The sequence below is a fragment of the Mycteria americana genome, chromosome 2 (genome assembly GCF_035582795.1).
Source record: "Mycteria americana isolate JAX WOST 10 ecotype Jacksonville Zoo and Gardens chromosome 2, USCA_MyAme_1.0, whole genome shotgun sequence".
In the NCBI taxonomy this organism is placed as follows: domain Eukaryota; kingdom Metazoa; phylum Chordata; class Aves; order Ciconiiformes; family Ciconiidae; genus Mycteria; species Mycteria americana.
In genome coordinates this window covers 68,609,194-68,635,513 of record NC_134366.1, presented here as the reverse complement: position 1 = coordinate 68,635,513, position 26,320 = coordinate 68,609,194, and the positions used below count along the sequence as shown (strand labels likewise).

At 38.0% G+C, this 26,320-nt stretch overlaps 1 protein-coding gene across 13 annotated transcripts in view; it reads left to right on the top strand.

Moving 5' to 3' along the window:
* Nucleotides 1-26,320, top strand: part of TNS3 (tensin 3) — a 243,433-nt gene that overhangs the window by 59,617 nt on the left and 157,496 nt on the right. For 11 of the 13 annotated variants that reach the window (XM_075493671.1, XM_075493666.1, XM_075493665.1 and 8 more), the window contains 2 exons: nt 4,569-4,680; nt 18,700-18,737. In XM_075493671.1, coding sequence (XP_075349786.1) covers nt 4,569-4,680; nt 18,700-18,737 — 150 coding nt within the window. The remainder of the gene's footprint in view (nt 1-4,568; nt 4,681-18,699; nt 18,738-26,320) is intronic. The other 2 variants (XM_075493674.1, XM_075493673.1) reach the window with 1 other exon arrangement.

Here is a 26,320-nt window from a genome sequence, read left to right as displayed (position 1 = left end):
TTAGTTTTGCAAAGGTTTTTTAACTGAGGCTCGGCCTTTTCATAAAGACTGCTTTCAGTCATCCTATATTTGAACTTTCTTTTGGACATCCCCTATGGACATTTCCCTAGCCGGTAAAAGGAGGTGAAATACCCATTCTGCTAATACACTGCTACTCCCTCCCTCCATGTATTTAAAATAATAGTCATAAGCATTATATCAGCCAGTGGATTTAAAGCTACTTTGGAGAGTAGAAGAATGCACGAAGAGAGTCCCAGGAAATTGCAGTATTGGTTGGTAAGTTATTTAGAGAGAGGATAGGGAAAAGGGATCATATTTGCGTGACTGTGGATGGGAAGTGAACAAAACATCTTTGCTTTATATGAGTTTGCTGCTGCGCTAAGAAGGTTTTTATGGGCCATGTAAAATTCAGCAGGAATAGTGTCTGACATAGGGACAGTTAATGGGGCTTTGCATGCATGTTTATAATTTTTTCTTAGCTGGAATATATGACAAGGATTGTTACAAGTTTTGGAGATAGCGAAATAATGTACAAACAGTTTTTTGGCTCTTTTTTCCCTCCACAGAGAGTAACATCTGGAATTAACAATTTCCTTTAAAAAGTCTAATTATTTTTGTTGAGAGTTGTATTTCCTCGTAAGTATAATTTAGTCAGTGTCTGGATGACTTTGGAGGGAACCGATTCTGTAGAAGTAATAAATAATCAGCTAAGTTTGATTATTCTTTTTTTTTTATTTATTGAGCATGTGTATATATGAATATAGTTATACACTTTTCTTGAAGGCTATTTAAACAGGTTTAATTTTGCTTGATTCTTTGATAAAAAAATCTGAGCCCTGTGACTACCTTTTTAAAGAATGAACCATTATCACAATTGCAGTTTACATGTTGGAAACATGGAGTTGAAATAACCAAATGTTGCTTGGTTCTATTCTTCATTGAATAATTAACTGTTATGATGTAGTATGGTATTCGGGAATAACATTGTGAACGCATCTTCCATAGGTGTAATGGACCCGTGTTAAGTCTCTGCCAAGGAGGAATTGCTGTATCAGTATTGCCAAAACCCAAGTTGTGTATCTTGAGTGCTTTAGTCTGTATTGGCTTAATTGAAATCTGGAGAGTGTTTTTTGTGTAAACTGCTTTTCTCGAAATGTTACGTGTCTCAAAAGTCTTTGACAGAGTTGCTGTGAATTTTTTTTATCTGATGATGGTAAGCATGTTGCTACATAATGAAAACGGTCAGTGATGAGGAGTATTTGCAATTTATCATAGCTGAGGATGCCCATGTAAATCTTTACAGTCTTTTGTGTTACATTGATGCAAGTCTGGGATAAACTTTCAGCTTCATTAGATTTCTGTGTGCCATAGAGAGCAGAGCACGGCCAAAAATACTTCCTTGTGTGGTAAACAAAAGAGAGTTTCATAATGCTAGCAATTGAGACCAGACATAATTACAGCCTCTTCCTTGGGCAAAAACTCAGTCTGTAACCTGTGGTTCTGCACTGTTTTCTTCCAGTTTTTGCTCCTAACAATTACATGCAGTTTAGATTCCAGTCTTGAGCCTCATGAAAGTAGCATTGCTTGCTGCCTGCCATGGTTGCTGTATTTTTTTTTTCCTTTCTTTTTTTTTTCTTTCTTTCCTTTCTTTTTCCTTGGTATCTTCCTTAGTGGAGAACCATAAAGGCTGTACCAGGTGACAACAAAGAAACCTTGGTCTAGGCTGCTCTAGGTTTCACAGTAGATTATGCAGAGTTCTTGTATAAATGGCTGTGAGTACTGAATCTCCTAAACGAACTGTTTAACTGAATTTTAGAGAGCCCATAGTGGTGTGTACTTAAAATGAACAACAGGGAACAAAAAATGCACACTTTTTAAATTCGGATGGAAAGGCTGCATTGCAAAATATTTCCAAAATGCCACAGAGGAAAACTACTTTATCTGATGCTTACATTACAAATGAAATGGACAGATTGACTAGTTGATCGAGTAATGTCAAGACCTACTTACAGTAAACTCCATTATCTGAACAGTGAGTTCTCTTGACAGTTGTCTTGCTTTGGAACAGTGCAAGCGTCAAAGCTTGTGAAGAAGTGTTTGGGAGGTAGGAAATAAGGAGAAGCAGGCCTAGATATAGAATAAACTTTCTGTGAAGTTTATCGATGAATTTCTTCATAACTGCGAGCTCTGCAGAGCTGTCCTTTTCAGAGAGAGTTGCAGACATGTCCTGTAAACTTTACCCAGAAGTGGAACTCTGCAGGGAAGAAGAGTGGATAAAATCTAAAATGAGAATTCTGGATTTTGTCTATGTATCTACAATGCAGAGAAACTACAGCAACCAGCAGAGATGATGGCATTGCTAATTTTTTACATAGAAGAGGCTGAGGAGATGGGGGACTCTCAGCTCTTTGGGCATGATGCCTGAACCCATTATGGTGCAGAACCTCCTCGCATCAGATTAGTGAAGTTACCTGGATGTAATGACACTTTTCCTTCCTCCTAGACCTCTGTCTCTTCAAAAACATCTCCTATATTTTCAAATGCAAAGAACCCATTTGTGACAGAGATTTTTCAAAAATAATAAATTTGATCTGTTTGCTATCAAGTGTGTTCCTACATAATGCTGGAGTTCAGCTGTTCTTTTTCTTTATGGCTTGCTTTTAATATGAATCATAATTCTGACAACATCTTTCGATTTGACCTGAAGTTACATGATGCAAATGTCAGCAGTGGGGTTACAGGGGAATATTTGACTTTGGCTTCTCCAGTGAGTGATCGAAGTGTCTAATGAAGCACTGTAATTACAATTCAAATGTATTTCTCAAGTGTTTCATCCCCTGCTTCAGCCTTTCGAGGATGTGGGCTCTTCTACTATTTCTCTCACTAATTTCTGCTGATTAATACACTTCACTGGTGGAAAGATTTTCCTGAGAGTCCAGCCTGAGTTTTATTCCTTCAGCCGAAGTAATTTCTACCATGGTGTTCATGGGAGTTTGTTAATTATCTTGGCTTTACACTGTGGGTAAGACCAACAATGTTTCCTGAAGCTATTCTTAAGATCAGGCTGGCTCTGCATCCCCGCTGGTGAGCATGGCTTCCAAGCACCCAGGCCTGCTCAGGGTGGTCAGTCACTGCCATTTGTGTTCCTCGGGGCTCCTCTGGAGTTTTGGGTAGGCCTGTGTGGAGGCAGTACTTGGAAGGTGACATTGATATTTTTTATTTTTTTTTTTTTTTTTTGTGTGTGTGGCTGTTCTTGTGCCTGCTGAGCAGCTGTGTTGTAGACAGTTTTGGAGACAGTAAACATTTTGCCTAGAGCCACATATTCAGTTGCTCAAAGCCACAAAGAAATCCCATGTTACCTTATTGCCGGAGACTTGTGTGTTGCACCACGCTGGGAAACTTTCTCATCAGATGTATGGGTGGAAGCCTGGTGCTGCGGTGGCCTGACCTGGCTGCGTGTGGAGGGACAGCTTTCTGCTTCTAGACGCTTGTGCTGCTAAAGCTCAGCTCACGTGTTGAAATGTTGGATGCAGTTTGCAGTACTGAATTTAAGGACAGTAAGGTGCAAATGTGAAATGAAAATGAGGAATGTGAAGAATCATTTGGGGATTTTCATGGTCTGGCAAAATATATTTTTGCTTTTGAATAGGTAACTGATATTTCCAAAAAGTCTGCCAATGAAAATGTAGGTTGATGTACCCTTCCAGAGGAGATACTGACTCTGTCATAGTCTTTTGGTAGACCCCTCTGTTGTGCTACCTAAATGTTGCCTAAGTTATAGAAACCATCTAATATCTATTGCATATATGGTATTGACTTTTACAGTTCTGTCCCCAATTAGAAATTTCATTATTGCGTTATATTTTAACATGATATTTCAGTTACTGTGACACACTGTGGAAATAATATCACTTTATTATCACTTACTATTTACTTATTTTTTAATTACCAATTACTTATTATTACTTTATAAAAGTACACTAGTTTAAAGTACAGACTTTAAACTAGTGTACTTCTCATGTGCAAGAAAGAAGCAAAAGTGATTTTAAAGTTAGCAATCTGTGCTAAAGTCAGCTTGCATGGACGTTTTTCATTTATTAAATGTAAAGCCCAAGGTGTCTTCTGCACCAGATGAGTTAAATTGGCTACTGTGATAGAGCATTACTTATGTTATTTTTAACCAGTTTAAGCTGAACCAATGTAAGTTTTTATGTAGATAAGACCTTGGGTCAGAAGGTTGTTGGTTCATATCATAGAGATTATTCTGTATTTCCTCTTAAAAGATAAGTCATAGAGTGAATTCTGAAGTTATGATAAATAATGTCTTGTGGTGCCTGTGTCCTGATATGTGAGCGGTTCGTCACGCTCTGTTGCTTCCCATACTTGAGGGTGGAAATCTCATGTTATTGAATAAGAGTGAGGATGAGAGAGAGAGAGAGAGAGGGCACTTTGACATACTGCTATTATACTACTGACACACTACTGTTAATTTAAAATTATCTGTATTTGACTTAAAAGTATGACTCAAAAGCTGAGGGAAAGTCTGATGTTATTCCCTTTGCTTCCAGCCTCAAGAAACAGCTTCAAGGTCTCACACCTTCAAAAACAAGTCTTTCAAGAAATCCAAAATTTGTGGAATCTGCAAACAAGTAATTGATAGTCAAGGCATTTCCTGCAGAGGTGAGTAACATACAATGTGCTGTTTACTTTCTTGCTGAGTAGAGGAAATTGATTTTATATTGATGTTCGTTTCTAGGAATCCATGTTTCTGGAATTCCCCCTGGACTCTAAGTATAAATGTTACCTCGATTTATTTTCTTCCTTTGTACAATAATGTTCCCTGCTTTTTGTTGGGGAGTAGGTAATTGGACTTGTATAATGATGTGCTTTTATTACTGTGCTATTCAGGCAGGTTCCAGAATAAGGCAATGCCTGTGGAGGCTTTCTGAGGAGCATGTGAGGGAGGTGTGCACAGTCTAATGTCATTCAGTCTAATCACTCACAGAAACAATAAAGAGATCGTCCTCCTGGATGCACAGACTACAGAGACTCAGCCACCTCTGGGATTGCTGCCTGCTCCTTACTGCTGTTTTCCCTCACTCTTCTCCCTTGCTATGTAGAATTGAGCATACTTGCCTCTTCTCCATGGGATACCTGTGGTGGAATTAAATCTTGGGAAAGCTCCATAGGTCCTTTCTGCAAGTTGTCCAGGGATAGGGATTTTGATCCCCTGTACTGTTTTAGCCTGGTTAATATTCAACTCCTGTTATTCCATGTTAATAAAACAGTCTCTTTACTTGCCCCGTGTGTGGTTTGCCTCCTAGTAAGAGAATGCTATTGTCTCTTCATCCAAAGCATAGTCGCTGTTTTCACTAAGAACTGGGAAGTCATGCAAACACCTCTTTCTCCCACCTCCTCCGTCCCATATTCTTCAGACACCTTACAATCCCTCTGAGGGGTTGAGAGGGAGGTGAGAGATTTGGGTGTGGAAGGAATGTGGCCATTTCCTGAGCTAAGGTGCAGACTTTGCAGATGAACAGCTAAATGTAAAATACATCACTTGTTTAGCAGTTATCATCATAGGAGTGGTAGTTATGCATGTATGTATGTAACATACTTCTTTTGTCTGTCCTTATGGAGGTTGGTTTCAAAGCTCTTAGGATTTAGTTGTTTTCAACTTAGCAGAAACAGTATTGTCGGAAGGAAGCCTGCTTAGTAAAGGAACTGCCTGAAGACCCACTTGATCAATTTCAGTGTAAAAAGCACTGGAGCAGGAGAGAATCAGTACTTTGAAGGGAAAGGCCTTGGGGGTGGGAACAGAAAAAAATGTTTGCCAGTTTGCTCTGGATTTGAGTTCTCACAGCCTGGAGCTGGAAGTCTCAAATTCGCAAAAGCTGTGTCAGTGTGCTTACCTACCAAAGGTGCTAAGAGATTTACCATATGTCTTATAAACAGGTCAGAGGTTAGGATGAGTCTGAGCAAGTTTTCCTTTTGCCCCAATGTATGATAGCTTTGGTTCAAATACAGAAACTAACAGTACATGCCAACATAATTTAACACCTTTTTGGCTATAGAAGGTTCAAAATATCAAGAAGAAAGCAAAATTTACATGTATTCAAACCATCAAGGAAAAAAGCTTTCAGGAAAACCAAAAAACCTGAGGAACTAAAATTCTACAAGTGCTCCTACAGGGATCCCTCCAACACACTCCCCAAACCAATACATTTATGGCTATGATACATCTATGTCCATACCTAAGTCTGTCTGGGATAATTTTCTCTAGGTTTCTGGGTGCAATATTCAGAAGGAGCCCCTTGATAGTATCCCATAGCCCCTCTTGTTGATGTGAGCACCAGGCAGACCCACCATCCACCTTTGCTGCTGGTACATTTTGATTGTTAGTTGCTTGATACTTACCTGTGGGATGGGAGCAACAGAGTTGCACAGAGTGAAGTGATGACTCTTAAGTATTTTCAGTTTAATAAGAACCTATTTGTATTTTAACTTACAGCCATGGGCTTTATAAAGCAGAGTTTTTGAAAAGATAGAACTAAAAGTTGTCTGTTCCCTTGCCAGCACTGCAGTACTTGAAATGTACCCTAGTACTGTGAAACTCTGTTAATATGAAGAAAAATAAACCAGCTGTTTCAGAGCCAAATCCTGGTGCTGCTGCTTCTGGTAAATTCTCCCTGATGTTGCTGAATGAAAGTGAGCAAGTTGGCGTTGGGGGGAGGGGAGGGAGAAGAAAAGCCTTTAGTTAAGAAGAAATAAAGTTCCTTTGTGTATTAATGAGAAAATCTTGCTTATTAACAGTTTCTCCTCAGAAAATAATAGCTCTTTGTACAGACTGCAGGTTCCTTCCAGACTATAACATCTTATCAGTTAAAGGAAAGTTACGTGTCAAGAGAAATGAGGGGAGGGGAAAGGCTCCAGATCGGTCACTACATAGTATTTGCTGTTTATCTAGCAATGAATCATCTACTTGTTGAAAGAAAAAAAAGCCATAACTGGGTGTTGTGTTGGTTAGATAAGTTTTTGTTAGTATGTGGCAGTCATTTTGGAGGTGTGTTGTTTAGCTCTGTCTTGCAAAATGCGTCCTTTGCTAGTAGCCAGGTCTGAATGCAGTGCCTAAAGCTTTCTGTGAAAAATGAATGATTGACTGAAAGGTACGCTTGAATGATGATGTGCCTTTGTCCTTGTATACTTCAGTCCACCTCAGTAAAGCATACTGAGTTACAGTGAATTTATTTTTAACAAGCTCTACAAAAACAGTGGCAAAAAGGAAAGGCAGATTTGAAGAAGGGGAAGCTCCTGGCTGTCTCCCTACCTGGTAAGTATGTTTGTAGCTGTGTCTTTGATGCAGCTTCTTATTATGAAGAAAGGACAAACAGCTGTTGATTGATTTCTACAGTACCTGCACATTCTGCAGTAAACCAAGGACCACATGACTCCCTGTGTCTCTTCAGCACTAACTGAAACTCACATGCTTTTGAGCTCTGGTTTGATCTTCCCTGCAGTACAGTTAATTTTAATTCAGGGCTGGGTAGATATACATCCTAATCATGCACATTTACATAGTTAGCCAAAGGGCTGCAGTGTTACAAAAGCCTTTTAATTTTTTTTTAAGCTACTTACCCTAGATATTGAATATTCAGTATTTTACTTTATTTGTAAACAAGCTGTCAAAATGATGTAATTTCTATGTATTTTCCATGTGAATTTCTATTTTTTTATATTTCTTTTATATATGTAAAATATAAATTTCATTTTTATTTCTATTTTACTTTATTTTCCCATGCTTTTTATAATTTATCTTCATTGTGTTGTGATCAAATGACTCTTAGTGTAGAACAGAGAGCTTTTTAGATGCTCTGAATCTTCCCAATCTCTAGAAAGTACTTTTCTGGCAATTTAAAAACTGGAGACTAGATTTGGGAAATTTGAGTAGTTTTAAATAATGCAGTATTACTTCTTAGCTCTTAGAGTATTGATGGGTGAAATAAGTATGAAGAATTGAAGCGCTTTATACACTTCTGTTGATGAAACTCCTCTGCCCTCCAGTTGATAATTAAGTTAACATATTTAGGTGCTGCTAGTGAGGCTTTACATGCAATACAAAGCATTCCATGAACTAGATTTTGAACTTAAAGCAATTCGTGGTAGTTTGAATGAACTGAGTATCTTTTTGTTAATCTAACCTAGCCAGGAATGTGTTGGTTTTGGGAATATGTATTGGAGTGATCCCAATAGGAGCGCTTGTAGAATTTTAGTTCCTCAGTTTTTTTTATTTTTCGTGAAAGCTTTTTTCCTTGATGATTTGACTACATGTGCATTTTGCTTTCTTCCTGATATTTTGAACATTCTCATGTATAAATGCTAGCCAAAGAGGTGTTAAATTACATTGGCATGTACTGTTAGCTATATTGTGAGCAGAGAAATGCTTACCATGGTATTGTGTGCAAGCTGAGTGTAATAAAGAATATAATTCACCTTCTTTACTTAAAGTTAATCTGTATAATAGCTTCTGTCTTATAAGGCATGTTAACATATGGTCTTGTACATGTGTTGATTGGCTTACAGTAACAGTCCTGGACTGTTTCCTTGAGCCTGTAGCATGAAGTGATAGTAGAAAGTACATTTTGTCATCAAATTACAATATCTGTGTTTAATCAAGAGCTTCCAGCCGCTTACAGATCATAGATCAGGATCTGAAGACAGTTGGAGCTGTTTTTCTTTTAAAGAGGTTTGGTATTTTCCTTTGAAATTCATCTGCTTGTTTGTGATCGTGCTTGTGGTCACGGCTGGCGATCCACTTAAAATCTCATTTTGGGTTAGTTGGAGTTACCCGATACAAAGAGTTCTCTGTATTTAATCAAACGTTCATTGCTTCTGGCAAGACAAAATACATTTTTTATATTGAGACTCATTTGGAGCTGACAAACTGTTCTTAAGGCTTGTTTGTGCGTACTGTGTGTGTAAATATATGCATATTTAATCTTACATGATAGGTGATTTATATACTCTATCTTTCAGTAAGTGCTAAGTTCAGTAATAACATATTAATATCTTAATAATGTGCAAAGCATGTCTGTGGTTACAGTTCTGGCAGACAAATGAGAAAGCTAGAAATGCCAAAGGAATTTGTATCCTGCTTGGCCCAGTGGCATTACGGTTGGCTCTAAATGGTGAAGCATGTAGTGTGTATTTGTGGGGTAGGGGTGTTTGTGTCTCCCTCGTTGCCATGGAGTGATCCTTGTGAAATAAGATCCTGTATTACTAGGCATTTATATGGGTGTATTATGAGATCTATCCATCTATTGATCTTATAATACATTATATATAAGATATATATTAACTGTAATTTCAGCATAACTGTAACATAACCATCTTATGGTTAATTATGGCAATAGGCATACCCATATAATTATATTAGTATTATAATTCAGGAGATCTTTGAGAGAATGAAAAGACTGTCATCAAATTAAAAGGATTTTTCATCATATCACTCTTGCTTTCTGTGTGATGTTTGTATGTACACTTACATGTTTTCTTGAGCACTGATCCAGCAAATTGTATTGCCTTCTGTGGGACTGTTTTAAGATGGTTTTAAGATAACTGCTTCAGTTAATACTTTTAAGACTTGTAATGATGGATCTCTTGTATGGCTCAGACTCATCAAGAAACAGCAGAAAACCTTACTATTTTCCTAAGCAATTAACTGCTAATTACCTCCAAATTTGAAAGGTATATGGGCTTGTGAGAAAATGAGACCTAGAATTTTTTTTGCTAGCACTGTATGTTTTCAGTTACAACCAGCATTTGGTGATATGACAGACAGACAACTACATGTAAACCTGGATATGCAGGCTGTAGGACCAAGGAGCGTGGTCTGTTATCCCTAGAGCATATTAATAGCTTGTAGCTGCTGTGAACTCCAAGGAAGAGGGATTATGGAATGCCCAAACAAGGGTGGGTTGAGTAGGGACCCAGGCTCTTGCTATAAAACCTCATTTGACCATCAGCCTTGTTTGTGAAAGGTATCTGGAAGGATGTCCAAGGGACACTGCATGAATTGATCTAGTGGCAGCAGAGAAGTCTTTTTAGGAACCCCTCAGAAATGGGTGGATGTTGACTGGACATGAGTGACACAGCATGTACTGTTCTGTGGAGGAGGAGGCTGGAAAGAGAAACGTGGACTGCAGCCCATCTGCGACACCAGAAGCCTGGGAAGGTCAGCCCCTCTTCTCTAGAAAAGAGGTGCACGCAGTAAATAGCAACTTCCACTGGACTAGTAAAATGTATTCTAATTAACACAGCTGTACAAGCTATGCATTCATATTTCAGCGCAGAGCTTAGCAGAACATGGAAGCTATGTGCATAACAACAGCAAAGACATGAAAGGGAAGGATGAATAAAGACTTACTGGAGCATACAGAGATACAGAAGAAGCCACTGTAATTAGTAGGCATTACACAAGTTGTACACAAGCATCCTGGCTGAATGCAGCCCTCTCTGGAGACGAGACAGGCTGTAAAATTGACATCCTTTGATGGCGTGGTGTTACCCCAGTGGGGACTGGGGGAGGGAGGAGGGATTTTAGCAGAAATCTCTAAGATAAGTTCATACTAATTTAAAAATAAAAAATACACAAGGCAAAAACCTCTAGTGGAATTTATGTTCATAGCAGGGGTTTAATGTTCATAGCAGATAGCTGCGTAACAGACGTTAGATTATTTTTCAGAAAGTTGTCTGTAGTGAAAACATGAGTTCCCTGTTTGTTTACCTCATAAGGACAGACTTAGTCATGCCAGAATTTGATCTGTGGTTATAAAAATTATTTTAAAGTTAAAGTTCAAACCACTAAAGTTTCTAAAATGCTGCAGCTTCTGTTCATCACAGCTAATAAATTAAAAAAAAAAAAAGATGCAAAGTAATGTGATCCCATGTGGTCCCCACTGCATTTTTTCCAGGAAAACCTATGACTGCTATGTGATCTGGTATACCTGCAATTTTATTAACTTAGCCCACTTGAAGATAACCCAAAATTCCTAAGGGTAGATTGAAGTTAGAATTATCTGCTTTAACCCAAAAATCTGAAATGAAATGCTACTATCATTATAATATAATTTGAGTGTGATGAACTTGATATGCCATGTGGGGAAGGGAACCTCAAAGTAAATCTTGATGCATTTGGCTAAAACTTCACGCTTCTAATTGGCTTCAAAACAAGGCGGGGGGGAGGGGGAACTACCATGGGAGACAGAAATAATGTATAGGAAGAAAATAAAGTTTAAATAAAGAAGAGATGGGTGAAGAAATCTGTTGTAAGTAATGCTGAAGAGTTTGTTCTGGTACGTGAAGAAAGCTTCAAGAAACTAAGCTGGGCTACAAACATAATTCCGTTTAGACACATTCAGGATCTGAGCCTTGTAAATAGGTAAGAGGGGGAGTTGTTAGCTGATTTTATGGAGAGTCCCCATCTATTGTCATTAAGATGTTTAAAAAATATCCTTGGAAAACATGCCTACAACTATATAAATATTTGGAGGATCGTGTTGATGAGCTCCTTTGCATAGCCTGTATTGTTTTCTCTTCTGGTAAAGGTCTTTGTCACTTAAGTTTTCTGTAGGAGCTTAAGAACAGCTGTGAATCAAACCATCCAAGCCCATTAGGGCTTATCCACCTAATCTTATTTTATCCACATAATAAATAAGTTTTTAACAACATTGGCTTTCTTATTTTGAAGATCACCCATTTTAAGCCAATATCTCTTTTTTCTCTGATCCTTGCTCTTAGCATAATTTATGCAGGATATGTTTTCAAGATTATCACAGGCGTGCAAGCTTTCGAGATCTTACAGTTCTTGCACTGTCTGCAGCTGCGAGAAAAACCTGGAGACAGTCCAGCCATTTTTTTTTTTTTTGGTTTCATGTGGGTTGCTGGCTACAGTAAACCATAGTCTGGTTGAAATGGTTTTGTGGATGAAATGTTGCAACCTGGGGTTGTCTGTTCAGCTGGAGGGAGGAGGTCTAAAAATAACCTTTGGTTCCAAACTGGATTAAAGTTTAATCATTTCCTACCTGACTTGCAAGTGTAGCTTAAAAAGATGAGAAAAAGTTGCTGTATGAGTACTTTATTTTTAAATATGTGAAAACATTTTCACTGGGCTCATGTTCTGCCTTTGTAACAGCATCTATGGGAAATTAAAAACAAACAAAAAAACCCCACCCAGGAGTTAAAATTATAGTTAGACTATAAATCCTACCGGGGGGGGGGAGGGGGAACAAACAACCAAACAAAAACAAACCCCCCAAAACCTTGGTGGTCAAGATTCTTTATACAAGACAGGAAAAAGGTGGGAATAAAGGAAAAGAACAGACATAATATTGCAGGAGTAGCGCCAAAATATTTTTCTCTCAATAAAGTTTTTTTCACTACTGTTGTCAGCAACAGCAAGTGGAATATTTCATCTGCGGGAAAGCTCATTCACAACACTCTTTACTGTATAGGCACCCCAAGTAAAAAATTATGAAGCTTTGCACAAATTTCCCATAACTGTCTTTAGCCTTCATCTTCAAAAACAATGTCTGCAATCCCTGTCATGAAGTGCTGGGAGCAATATTCAGATGAAGAGACAATGCTTGGCTGAATATGAAAAAAGACCAGAAGAAAATATAGGAAAATGTTTGAGGCACAGGAAATGCACCAGCAGATGTTGTTGCTGTAGTGTGGCTTTTAGACTTGCGACATCTTTGGCATGTGACTCTGATAACTTCTTAAAAATAGAAGTGTTTACTTTTGCAGCTGAAGCCCAATATTTCCAGCTAGAGGACTCTTCCCCCACCCAAAGGCATCTCTGCCCCACGCAAAACTGCATGCCATCTTATTTTTAATGCTACAGTTAATAATTTCCATGTGTCTGCTTTTCATACTGCTTTCATTTTGGATCTTTATCTTGAGTTGAATTGTTGCAGAGCTGGTAGCAACAGGTCAGCAGAAAAGTGTGTGTGTGTGTTGGTGAGAGTTTTTTCTAGTAATCTGATGACAATGTTACTAAACCCTTGTCAAAATATAAATGGCCAGCAAGTTGCACAGTTCTCTCCATTTGGGACATTTTGGTCATGGATGTCTTTCTGTACCAAGCTCTGCCTGGAGAAGACCCTGTTCTGGTGGCTTTGCTATGCATTTGTTAAAACATCTTGATTTGGTTTCTGAAAAAAGGAAAACATCTTTTCTTCCGAGCTAATGACAGACCTGGGATTTGGTGCAAAACATTTCCTGCAGGAGGGAGATGTTGCTCAGTAGTGGTATCACTAGCCTAGTTACTAAAATGGCGGGGCTTTACCACTCCTGTGACACTCTGACACCCATCTTTCTGTAGTATTAAGAGAGAAGACTGGAATTGGGAACTATAAAAACTAAGTCTTGATTACACAAATCTTTTTATACGATTGGTTTAGATTACATTTTATTTTGGATCATCAAGGACTCTTCTATTCCTGTCAAAAAATAGCTGTAATAGCATGTTTTGGGGAAGCTGAGTTGGAGATGCTGAGGGAAAGAAAGCATCTTTCAAGCAGCTAGGCCTGTAATTTGGTATCCTAATTTATTATTTTTCACTAGGAAGTTAAAAATGAATATTAAGAGCTCTATAGTACATGCTTTTGGGGCAAGTGACCTTTCTTAGGGATCAGTAAGGTATTAAACTGAGTTACATCTCTTAGATTCTCTATTTATAGTTTCTGCCCCAAGAGGATTTCTGAATTATCTTGTTTGTACCCTTGCCATATGTAGAGTTGTTTAAAAACAAACACACAAAAACCCACCATGGAGAATCACTTGATAAAAGCTGAGGTTAAGTAGGAGGTTGTCCTTGTAAACTAGTCATGTTTTAATATTCACTGCATGTACAGTGTGACAGAATGTTTGTAGGGAATATATGAATATATTGTCATACCATATGTCCATTAAATGCTAAAATGTGCCAAGGTGAGTAGCCCTTACCACACAGAGAAAAGCTTAAGCTCTTTGTCCTGCTAAACCATAAATCATTCTGTGGTTAGTTTACAGAAGTACTTTCTTGCTTTGTAAATACATTGCTACTGGTTTTCAGAGAGCATCTTGCGTCCATGAATGTAAGGAGAACTTTCATTTCATAAAAACTTTTGAGTTTAAGTCTGAAAAATAAGATTCACTATGCTTATCCTTCTGTCTTTACCCTGGCAGCAGTATTGTTAACTTGCAGGAGTTAGCACATCTTCATTTTGATGCAAAGAAATGTCTTTTTTTCTTTTTTTTTTTTCCCCCCCTTCCCTCTCTTTCTTCCCCTTTTAAAAAAATGGATTCTCAGAGCTATTGTTTAGGAACTGTTTTGAAGTGTAGTAAATTGACTAAATATGGCTTGGCCTCCATTTCATTGCCAGCCAGCTTGGGACAGTTGTTCTTGGAACTGATGCCACAATCCTTAAACACAAATTTGGAAAGTCTGGTATTTGATGAGAGCTGATGTGTGGGATGCAGACATTCAGCTGTTCAGTTGAAGAACTGAAGTAGCCTTGCTGAGTGTGACATTGATTAAGTCCTCCGGACTGTTTCAGGCACATTTTTAAATTCGAATACAGTTGGGCTGTAGTCCTGAGAAGAGCCGAGTGCTGTTTCACTTGTAAACTTTGCCTGAAGAATGCCAGCATTCAGTAGAAGCTGCTTGTTGAGACCTTTTAACTGTAAGTTGCATGTATTTTCCTGAACAATTGATGTACTGTGAGTATGCTCAGTTGTTCATATGTTTTTGCATTGCATGTTTGTTGCACTGAAAGGGCATGGGTTGCACGATTGTGGTATAATACTGCTTTTTTGGTTTTAAAAATTTTCTGAAAGTGCATCTGTCTACTATTCAAGGCTTTCCATAAAAACAGCTGGCATATTGAAACATGATTTAGTCTCTCTGGCAATCTAATGATTGAGGTAATCTGTTTCTTTGCAAGTACTGTAAATGCTTGGGCTGAGACAAAACCAGCCTTGGGCTGAGGAGGTGCAACCATCCAGGCAGGATAGTTCTGCGAGGTAGTAGCATTAGCTGTGGCAAGACGAATTCTAAGTAATGAAGTATCACGCAAATTGATTTTTCTCTGTGGGTGAGTGGTTAATTTGCTAGTGTTGGTGAAGGGATCTCTTGCTGTTTGTGATGTTAGCAGCTATAGTGCAGAAAACCATATGAATTGCATTGTAAAAGGATGTACCTGGAAAGGCAGTGGTGCTTCTCTCCACTAACTCTTCTATGCTCAGATACTTGGAGAGTTGTGACTGCTGCAGCATGCCCCTTATTCCATTCACTCTTATTCCATTCATCTTCCCCCACCCCCCCCCCCACCCCCCGTGTGTGTGTATATTTTTTTTTTCTCCTATTTTTTTTCCCCTCTCTTCCGGAGAAGGGATAGAGGGTGTGGGAAACAGAGGAGACAAGAAAATAGAAGGACAAATTAGTTTCAAGGTACTCTGACTTAACTCTATCTGTACTTTAAAAACAACCTCAAAGTTTATTCTCATGACTTGACCACAGTAGCAATAAAATTCTTGGTAGGAATTATCATCTAGAGATTGATAATTGGCTGCAGATCAGTGATCCAAGGTATACTTTCTTCCAGTGAGTTGTTAATTCCTAAGCAATGTTCTATGCTAACAGCCTTTTTCTTTTTTGCCCCCCCCTTTTTAGTTGTTTTTAGCAAATGTTTGTATGTTTACTACAAACAAGACTTTTGTGGTTTCTGGAGTGTGTGTATATGCATACATATGCATGTATATATTTGTGTACATATGTTCACACATGTATATGTGTATTTGTAAATGTTTATATGCATGCACATACTTACATAGATCTTTATATACATAAAAAGATTACTTTACCAGCAAATGAAAACTTGTGTTGCTTGCCACACCTCAGCGGGACATACATACATTACGTGAAATGCTTTGAACACTTGAGCATCTGGTAAATGCCAAGAACAGTCTGTCAAAATGGATTCAGTCATTTTAAGTTTTGTTCTGGGCAGAGATTTGGTCTACTAGTGAAATTCAGACCTGCCAAGAAAAGGGAATTGGTGTTTGGATCTGTTATGCTTGGGGATCCATTTTTGTTGTTGGGATGTAGCTGGTGTGCCTTTTAGGAGCAACGTATGCAATGAGCAGTTTGACGTTCACCCAAGAGGGAAGAGGGAGAATCTCCTTTCTGCTTCTGAGCACAAAGGAATGCTTTGTTTGCTCCCAGCATCTGGACAGTCAGTGATCTCATTTCAGAGTCCTTATTTCTATCCAGTTTTATTATCATAATCAGCTTTATTAGACAGTGAGGGAGTGAAGGTAATGACTTAACTCAGTCTAATCCATGAAAGTGCTGGATTTAGATATGAATAGGGTATTTCTGGATGCTGAGGAGGAGTGAAGCTGTTTTTATGAATGACTCTATCCTCAGAATATCTCTATCCTCAGAATGTTACAGATTTAAATACCTGAAAAAATATGTTGTTTGTTTCAGTCAGGGAGCTTTACCTGATGTGTATTGGCTAATTATCTCATGAGGCTTTAGTCTTTGTTTCCTTTGCATCTCATAAATTTAGCAATGCTTTGTTTGTAAAGTGTTCTTCCTTTAATTATGTATGGAGTTTGTATGCCATATTTCTGTGTTGCTTATGAGTTTGAATGGGATGCTGCTGTAAGACTCGGTCTTGTTGTTGCTATCCATGCTAAACTCACATCTGACTTCAGTGGTTTCTTTCCAGTGAAGACAGTACTGTTGTGTTACACAAGAGCAGCAAACTGACTTTTCATGTACATGGAAACTGAAGAAACTCAATGGCTGCATTTACTGTTATCTATGTGTTTATTAAAGATTTTGTGTATTGTTGGTGACATTTGTGATTTGGTTTTGCCTGAGCCAGTAGCAAAATCATGGAAGTTGTCATGGAATGAAATCTATTTTTGGTTTGTATTTCATCCTGCCCCCCCCCCCCCCAAAATCTAGGCTTAAGCAGCAGTAAAGAAGATGAGAACCTTATCTGTAATATCAGGGCTTCCTGATGAATTTACTGTTTTAGTCTTTACTTTTTGTGATTGTCTCTTTTTTTTTTGTGGGGGTGGGGGTGGTGTGTTGGTTTTTTTTTTTCCCCCTACCATTTTGCAGGAGATCTCAAAGTAGGTTATAGAGGAAACAGATAATATGCATGCATATTTTTAGAGCATCTTTAGCCTTTTGCAAAGTCAAAGCTAATCATGCTGATTTAAAATATGGATTCTACTAAATATGCAGTTTCGGTACATGAAATCACTTAATGAATTTGGGCATCCCCCATGCTGTCACGCAAGAAAAAGAAGTTTTTCCTTGTGGATAAAAAACTATCTTCCGTTTGCTTTAAGGTTGACAGCGTTTGTAAGTGGTATGTGGTTATTGATCATTATCAGTGCTGATAGTTAGAGCAGTGTATTTGTGTGAGCACTAATAAATTTTTAGAATAAAGGTTCTTGATCCTGTGGAGCACTATGAACAAAGAACTCGTTCCTAACTTACACCTGGGGAGAATAAGTGAACGTAGCACCTACAAGATTGCATAAGAAAATGGGTCAGTAAGCCTTACTTATTTTTACCTGAGAAATGACTGGAGCATGAGGGTTTTTCATTCAGCAGTCAATGCACTTGAATCTGAAATGGGCATGGTTGTGTATTTGCTGACCTCACATCTTGGTAGTTGTATCTTTTCTGTTGGGTCAGGCTGTAGAATATCTTTCTCTTGGTGGAAGCACTGAGAATGAGCATGGCTTTCAGCTTTAGTGGTCTAAGATTAGGCCTCAGTTAATCTTCCAGCTAAACCTCTGTGGTATTCTGCAGCTTACTGATCTTGGAGTTTGAATAAGTAAATTTTTCCTGAATTTAAAATACAATTTAGCTCAGTAACCTGAAGGACAGACATTGCATGGAAATAAAGCAAATTTCAGAGCAAAGAAAGAAGTGCGTATAAATGGAAAATCTATTAAAACCAGCCTCTGTCAGATTTTAGCTATTATGCTGTTGCATCACAGTTACATCGCTGCTCATCTGGCTACTTTTTAAGTTAAGTGCTGTTTTCTGAATCTAAACTTGCTAGTACGTTTCATCCTTTCTCGCTCTTAGGTCAGCAGGAATTTAAAAGAAATCAGGTGCTTGCCTCTTGGAAGTAGTTTGCAACACTGTGTAAACTGTATTTCACAATCAGACATTAAAGTCTGAACAGTTGTGGTCGCTTGTGAGTTTGAAGTCACCCTGCTTGTCTTGGGTCTCTGGAAGTGCTGATATGACTAAGATTCACAGGATACATTGGGAACAATTTGATCTTACTGTCTGTGTTATTTAGATGGTAACACTTCTGGTGCATGTGAAGCTGTAAAGGTAGGTGTCAAGACAATCAGCCCATGAAGTTTAACTAGACATATGTTATCAGAAACTGGTAGAATGCACAAATGTGATAACATTGCTGTAATTAATCTTTCAGGAATGGGTAAAAACTAAATGCATTTTTTTTAGGGTTTTTTGTTTTGTTTTGAAGTATGTAAGTACTTTTATATCTACAGACTTGAGTTTGGCCAGATCTCTAGTAGAAAGCTGATCTAAAGAAATAGAGGGGAGAATCCACCCACTCTTTTACTCATATATTTTATTTGCTTTTGTTTTAGTTTGCAGGTATGCCTGCCACAGGAAATGTGAAGAAAAGGTAAGCATATTTATTTGCCTCCCTTCTTGTTGTTGATCCACATGTATTTGAAGTTGAGACTACAAAAGCTATATCAACTAATTAAGAATAAGATGATTACTAAATCAGATGACTAGCTGTTAAAAAAGTATTTTTTTTTCCTGGGGTATTGTTCTTGCTATTGATAAAAAACAGGTCCCTATGTAGTCAAAACATCTGCACCAGTTGTTGAGTTTCTCATTCCTCCCACAGGAGGACATGTTCCATGTTGAAAACAGCAAGTGAAGTGGCTGAAATACAAACCACACGGTTCTACTAGAAAAGAAAAAATGTGTCTGAGTGAATAAGGTGTATATAAGTATACACACACACCTATAAATATATATATACACACCCCTGTCTGTGTGTGAATGTGTGTGTGTGTATATATATATAGACCCCTATATATATATAAAATTTTTACAGCAACAGAGATTTTAAGGCAAACTTTTGGCATTGGATTATGAAAAGTATAAGCATATTATTAATTTATTTTCAGTGTCTACTGTGGATAGTTTCCACCCAGTTCAGTTTCATTACTATATTTTTGTTAGTTTTTAAAATCTCTGAGTCCCTTTCACACAAGGTGAGATCAGTACTTCCATAGTCTCGGATGACTTAAAATTTTCCCATCCCTGGATTTGTGTAAATCAAAGACATTTACAGAGTGTTGCAGCCTAAATCTAGCAGTCTTGGAGGCCTTTACTTTATTTCACCAGAGCCACCCTCATGGCATAATATTTCCTGCTTTTAACTAAAACGTTTGATTAGTACTTGCTATCCATGAAGACAGCATTTTTTGTAGTTAGAGCACGGAGCTTCTGGAGACCACAGATCTAGTCCTACTATCTGTGTTGTTGACTTGATATTTGGCATTGTGCAAAGATTTGTTTGTTTCAGTGCTTCCAAGAAATATAACTAAATTCAAGAGAAGAACTTCTACTTAGTAAAGGACTTGGAGATTTGTCAGGCCATTTGGGGAAATTCTAGTAAATACAAGTGTCAGTTGGCTGAGCATCTCCCATTTTGAGTGAAAATGGTACTTGTGCATTTGAAAATTGCCGTGTTATGTGGTACACTGAATAAATGCAGAATTTTGTTTTTCATGAAGTAAAGATGATAAAGTACATGCAGTGGTAATTAAGTTTGCAAGTAAGGTTATTACATTTTGAAGGTTTTCCTCAACTATATACATTCAATAATGGTTAGTAATAATATAGGAATGGTGGTCTAGAAGTAGAAGGGAAACAGTTTAATAGAAAGAAGTACTTCTTCTTAGACCAGACGGTGTAATTGATCCCTCTTTGCACAGTAGCTTTGGTTCTGCAAATACCACTTGCAGTACGGAATTCTACCATCTTGCATGGGGAAGAATCTGGTTTGTTGATAACATTGGTAGCTTGCAGATTTGCTTGCGTAGGTGCTACATAGGTCTAGAGTTTCCAGAGGTGATGGTATGTAAATGATGCTGGAGACTGTGGTAAGAAATTCCTTAAACTTGTTTTGGAGACAAGTAATTTCACACGTGTGCCATATGTTAAAAACGGGAAACTATATTTCAACTAGTATTTATGCTCTCAGGCATTTGGGTGTTGAGTGTTGAAAAGACTAATATATGGAGTGCCAAAAGTATATAGTAGCGTAACTATCATCGAGATACTGATATATTTTATGGTTGTTAAATAATTGAAAAGAAATTACTAGCATGTATTACAGAAGATAGAAAAATAAGGTATGGGAACAAGACCAAATTTAATAATCACTTATTTCTTACAAGAGGCTTTTTTCTGATTTTCAGAGAAATAGTAAGCCAAAAAGTATCTTAAATTGAGAATTTTTCTACGAGTCTTTTCTTTTCTGACTACTTATATGAGGCTCACAGCAATGTTGTATGTAATCGTGTTACATCATTCATCCCAATTCAGATCTGAATTTTGCCTTTATTGCCTAAAATGGCATCTGTATTTTCATTTGGTTATCAGTTTAAGGCAGGAATGATTATGGTGGGTTTTAAGCTGGACTGAGAATATACTAAGATCATCTAAGGATGTGGCAACCTTCAGGATACCTGTAGCCATAATCATATGCACTGATTCAGATCCAGGTGTGTGGAAAGAGTTTCATGGACTCCAGCTGATCTGCAAGTCTCTCTTCTCCCTAGAATATATTTTACCTCCAAGACAAGTATTACTCCCTGCATTTTCTATAGAACTACCCTGTCCACATCTTATGGGGTGTAACTATTTTTGCATTAGTTAAACATTCCCCAAGACAAAACGTGTAAGCAGTTAGTCAGCTGACAGTCATGTGGAAAGGGAGTGAGTGAGAACGAAGAACGTTGCACTTGCAGGATCCTGTAGTCATTTTGGAAAAGAATAATGCATCAGCACAGTAAAGCATTACTCAAAAGACTACTGGGGTCATGAGTGTTCATAAAAGCATTATTATGTGCAAGTCTAGCCATAAAGCCCCATAACAAAACAGATAATGTCGTAAATGTGTTCAGGTAAAAAAAGCACCTCAGGCCTTACACTGGCAACACTACAATGCAGGTTTTCAAGAGTTTCTCAAGACGATACCACTATTATGCTTACAAATGAAAAACATGTTTCTTGTTATATAAATCATCGATGAAAATAAAGTTTATGCAGACCTTAAAATAAAGTAGACTCTGAATTTGATCAGAAGGTACAAATGAAGGAAGAATTACGTTTTGGAATTGTTTGGGGTGTCAGCTGCTGCCTTATAGGATGGACCCTGAACCGGTTCTGTGAGGGTTTTCCAGTTGCCCCTGACATAACTGAGTACAAAGTAACAAATGCAGGCAAGCAGTGTAGTAGTATTCCAAAACCTAGGGCACAACTGGAAGAAAATCTGAAGTGGCAAAAACAAAAGAAAAGAAGCAGAGATTAGTTTTCACCAATTTAGGCTGTTGCATTTGGTGCCGTTATATCAGTTGCAGAAAGATTATAATATTTGAAATTATGTAGCATAAATCCACTAGATGGTGTGGATGGATACAAGCATGAAAATTGGATGAGCTGTAAAAGAAAGTTACCCAAAAACCCAACCAAAAAAAGTTCCAAAAGCCCAAATTCCGCTGTCTTGGAATTGTCTGTGGAAAGAAAAACAAACAAAAAAGTGAATGTAGTGGATGTCTGGATATAAAACCGTAAGATATATATCCATCTCTGTCAGGTTACTATTTGCAGTTTAGCCCTGAAAGGGAGGGTGGTTGCATGGCTACAGGGATGAACTAATGGAAATTAAGGATCCACAAATTCAGAACAGATGTCAGGAAGCAGTATTTCACACAGAGAGCAATGAATATGTGAACAAGTCTCCCAGGCAAGTTTGTTCAGATAAAAAGCAGCGAGGTTACTCAGGACTGAAGCAATCTAATCGTATCCTGGGAGATAGAGCTCCAAGTGGGCTGTGCTGCAAATGGGCTGGTCGATCAGTCTGCTCTGAACATGTCCCTCAACTCCCGTAGCCTGTGTGAACTCTCATAACCTATTTGTGAAACTGTCTGCTGCATCCCTGCCAGTGCAACGTCAGAGATCTTGGTGTGCACTGGGGTCTGTAGAAGCATTTGATTTCAGTACAGCCTCTCAGGACAGCTGTTTTGCCTGCATACTGCTCGATGGGCCTCTTCTGCACCCATCAGCATGGTGTGCATTGGCAGTGCTGAGCTAGGACAGCCCTGTTGCTCTGAGCCTCAGAGCAAAGACACATGGTTGTATCTGTAATAGAAAGACACGTGGTTGTATCTGTTGTATCTGTTAATAGAAAGACACATGGTTGTATCTGTAATGTGACTTTTCTAGTATTCTGGCTGTACATACTCATAGTGAGGTGTTGTCCTGCTGAAATATATGCGTGCTTATCAAGGAGGCCTGATGAACCGTACTTTTCTGCGTGTTGATAGAAAAGAGAGCCTAAAAATGCTGCCCTGCTTGAACGGTACTGATGTGTTGTTAACTTGCTGGACCATAGTGATGCTTCTTCTGATCATGGGCAGCCCTCATAAACTTGTTATTGACCTTGCATAGATAAGCTATTATAATATGTTTGGTTTTGCAGCAGGCTTATTTAGAATTAAAGCCAACCTTTTAAATTGTTATGTTATACCAGCATATAATACTATCTCAGTTTACTAGAAAAATTTTTTTTTTGTGCTTTAGTAATCTCTGCTTTTTTTTCTTTAAAGTAATGGGGGCAGAAAACCACTCTAGAGGAAACTGTTTGCTATTCTGTATTTTAAAACTCTTTCTAAAAGGCAACATTTTTGTTTTCACTCTGAAAAACATTTTAAGAATGAATTCTGAAAGAATTTTGTTTTGCTGTATAAATCCCAGTTCATTTAGGTAATTACTATCTTGTATGGCCTCAGTCCCTGTGTGTTTAACTTGGAAATGTTTCTGTATGGCTATTTGTTCAGATGTACATGCCTAATTAGTGTTCCCTGAGGTTTCTGAAGCTACAGCGTGTCTAATGCCCCTGGATTTTGCTCTGGGAACTTGAGTCTCCTTTGCTTTGTAGCTTTGTCTTGGGGCATATCTCTTTGTGATGTAGGAATACTTGTTTGTCCTGCCACAAGGCTTTCACTTAGCTCTCTGTCCTGGGATACCATTTTTTACATCTTTTACTCTGTCAGTTAGGTATGTGGTGTAGAGCTGGGCATTGAACGCCATCATCTCATGACTCTAGCCAACTTTGTTCTTTGAAGTCTGGGAATTTGAAAACCAGTTTCTACCTCCTGTCCTGTGGGAAGACTGAAAGCAGGAGGGGGAATGTCTTGACTGTATTTTCTTGACCTGTTTCTTGTATGCTAATTCTCCCTCTTGAGAACTGAGTGATTTTATTAAGTTTGTGAGCAAATGCTTAAATTCTCTTACAATTGGTAAGCTTGAGTATTTGTTGAAGTCTTTTGCTAAATCAGGTGTGATCCAGCTTTATGCCTTTGCCTAGCGAACATTGCATGTATCCTCAGTTCAACCTGGAAGATATTTTTGCTATGCTTAAGCCAAAAAGACATTTTCTTTACATAATTTGATATAGAGAAGTTTACAGTTTGATTCTTTGCTAGTCTGAAATGATGTTTCAAAGAAACAAATATCCCAGGCAGATGGCTCTATGCCTTTTTCCAGTTCCAGTAAGATTAATTTATTTATATATGGGTTTGATTCAGCACACTTCCTCCTTCACCTTTCAAGAAGCTGTCTTAGACATCTCAGTGGAGTGCAGATTTAATCAAAGCTTCAGAATTTTGTATTAATGGTCTAAAATCCTTGTTTAGACTAGTTTCCTGAGCCGTAGTATGCCACTTGAATGCTGGTAAAGCTAGACCAAACAATTTATTACTTTCAAATTCTGTAGGTTATTTCTTGTAGAGAAATAATAGTTTTCTAATATGTTTTTAGCATTTTGTCATTTATAAAGCCACCAAAATTATTTTAATCATAAAAGGTATAAACTCTGATGTGACACTTTGTCCTGCTACTTTTCTCAAAGGCCATGTTTTTTCTAATTCTTTTTTTCTAGGCATTTGTATCTGAGAAAATGTAATTCTTCCCTTGACCCTGCTCTTCCTTTTTCTTTAAACTGTTTAAGCTGTTGCTGATTGAAGATGAGTGAAGGAAGGCTCCCCACTGCTGCCAAATCCGTAGTCCCTTGTTATACCCTAATCTTTTTCTTTCTTAGTCTCTTTAATAGTCTAGGAAATATGAACATGATTACAGAAAAATGCGTAGAAATAAACAAAAATTTAACTTGAATTACTCTAAAAAACATGACTAGCAGTGCTATAGAAGGGAGAATGACAGTAATCACAGCAATAAAAATTAGCAAGGAGTGACAGTTGGTTTTGGTCCTGGGTTGCATGTTCAACTTGTGAAAATAAAGAACCTTCTATCTACCTATCTCTATATAACTGTATATATAGAGAGACTAATATTGGTCAGATATTTTCAGTTTGGAGATTTAAAGCACAAGCTGTATTGGCTCTCAGAAGTCTCTATTGACTTTTGTCACTTGGGTACTTCTTGGACTGGTTTGTGAATAAACCTTGTGCTTACTTGGGGCAGCCTTGTTAAGGTTGTAAGGCTGGGCTCTGGCTCTTGCAGTGGATGGGCATGAAGGCAGATACTTCTGCCCTGTGAAGAGAATCAGTGGCCCTTGGCAGTCCAGTGGGACAGACACTTAGGAGATAAATATATGGTGCACTGCCATATGACAATTTCCCTTGTATGTTTTTGGAGCAAGAAGGAAAGATCCTTCTCTCTTGTGTAAGATTGAGGAAAAGAGATGGCATATTTTTTGTCATCCTTGCCAAAAGTTCCAAGGCAAGTCAGGTGGACTATTGCTCCATTTACCTTCCTGAAATTTAGTATAGACTCCTGAAATTATGTCTAATATAATGGTTCCCACCAAGTGGCTGACATATATACATGCTCCTGTTCTCTCTGTCATACGCATTTGTCTTTGTAACATACACACACATGCAAGCAAGGCAACTATGTGAGGTACTCCTTCTTTTTCTTTTTCTGGTCTGGCTTCTCTATAAAGAGAGGTCTGATGTAATGCACTATAATTCATTGTAACTGGAACGTCCCCTGAACTTCATCAGAAATTCACCATTACCTGAATTTAACATTAGTGCACCCTGGTCCATCTTTTAAACAGCTCAATTAACTGTTCAGAATTGGCTTATGGACAATGCATTCTTATTAGCATATAATGTCCAAATAAAGTAAATTAAAAGTAAAGTGTTTTTTACTAAAGTAAAAATTAGTAAATAATGTCCAAATGAAAACAAAACAACCACCCCCCAACCCAAATATTTTACCTTTAGTCCTCTTTTATATTAAGAATACTGAATCTAATTTTTGTTTTGCACATTTTCTTCTCTGCTTCTGTTTTTACTTTTATGCCTCCTGTTTCAGGAGTTTAGTTTAAATCCTAATCTCAAATGCGCACACTTGGCTTTCTTTGATTTTTTTTTTTTTTTTAAGAAAGACTTGAAAGAAGACTTTCTGTTTAAAAGTTCTTCACTTCCAGCTCCTCTGTATTGCATTGAAATTATGTGAGCAGAAGGGTGGTGACTTCTCACCCTGCGTGCAGTGCACGATGTGTCCTGATTGCAGGACACTAGTTGTTGTTCATTGCTGAAGAGTAAAGAACGTAAAGGAGCATCTCTCTAGACTTCCATTAGCGCTGTAAGAAAGAATTTTGACTTGTAGTCCCAGGCAAGGGGACTCGGGGGAAAAAAAAAAACCCCAAACTGGATTTAACCTAAGTGCACCCTGGTCCGTCTTGTTAGACTACTGGTTCAATTAGGAAGGTGAAACCAGGGAAGAGACTGATAGCAGAAGCAAGTAAACAGTGGGCTGGACTCTTCAGAGTGGTGGTGAGGCCCTTTCTCTTCAAATGGAAAAAAAAAAAGCAAGTCACCAGGGTTTCCAAGGTTACTGTGTTCCTGTTAATCTCTGATCTGTGCTGCTGCTTTGATTACTGCACTGAAATTGGTGTGAAGGTTGGCCCAGTATGTTCACACTGATACTTGG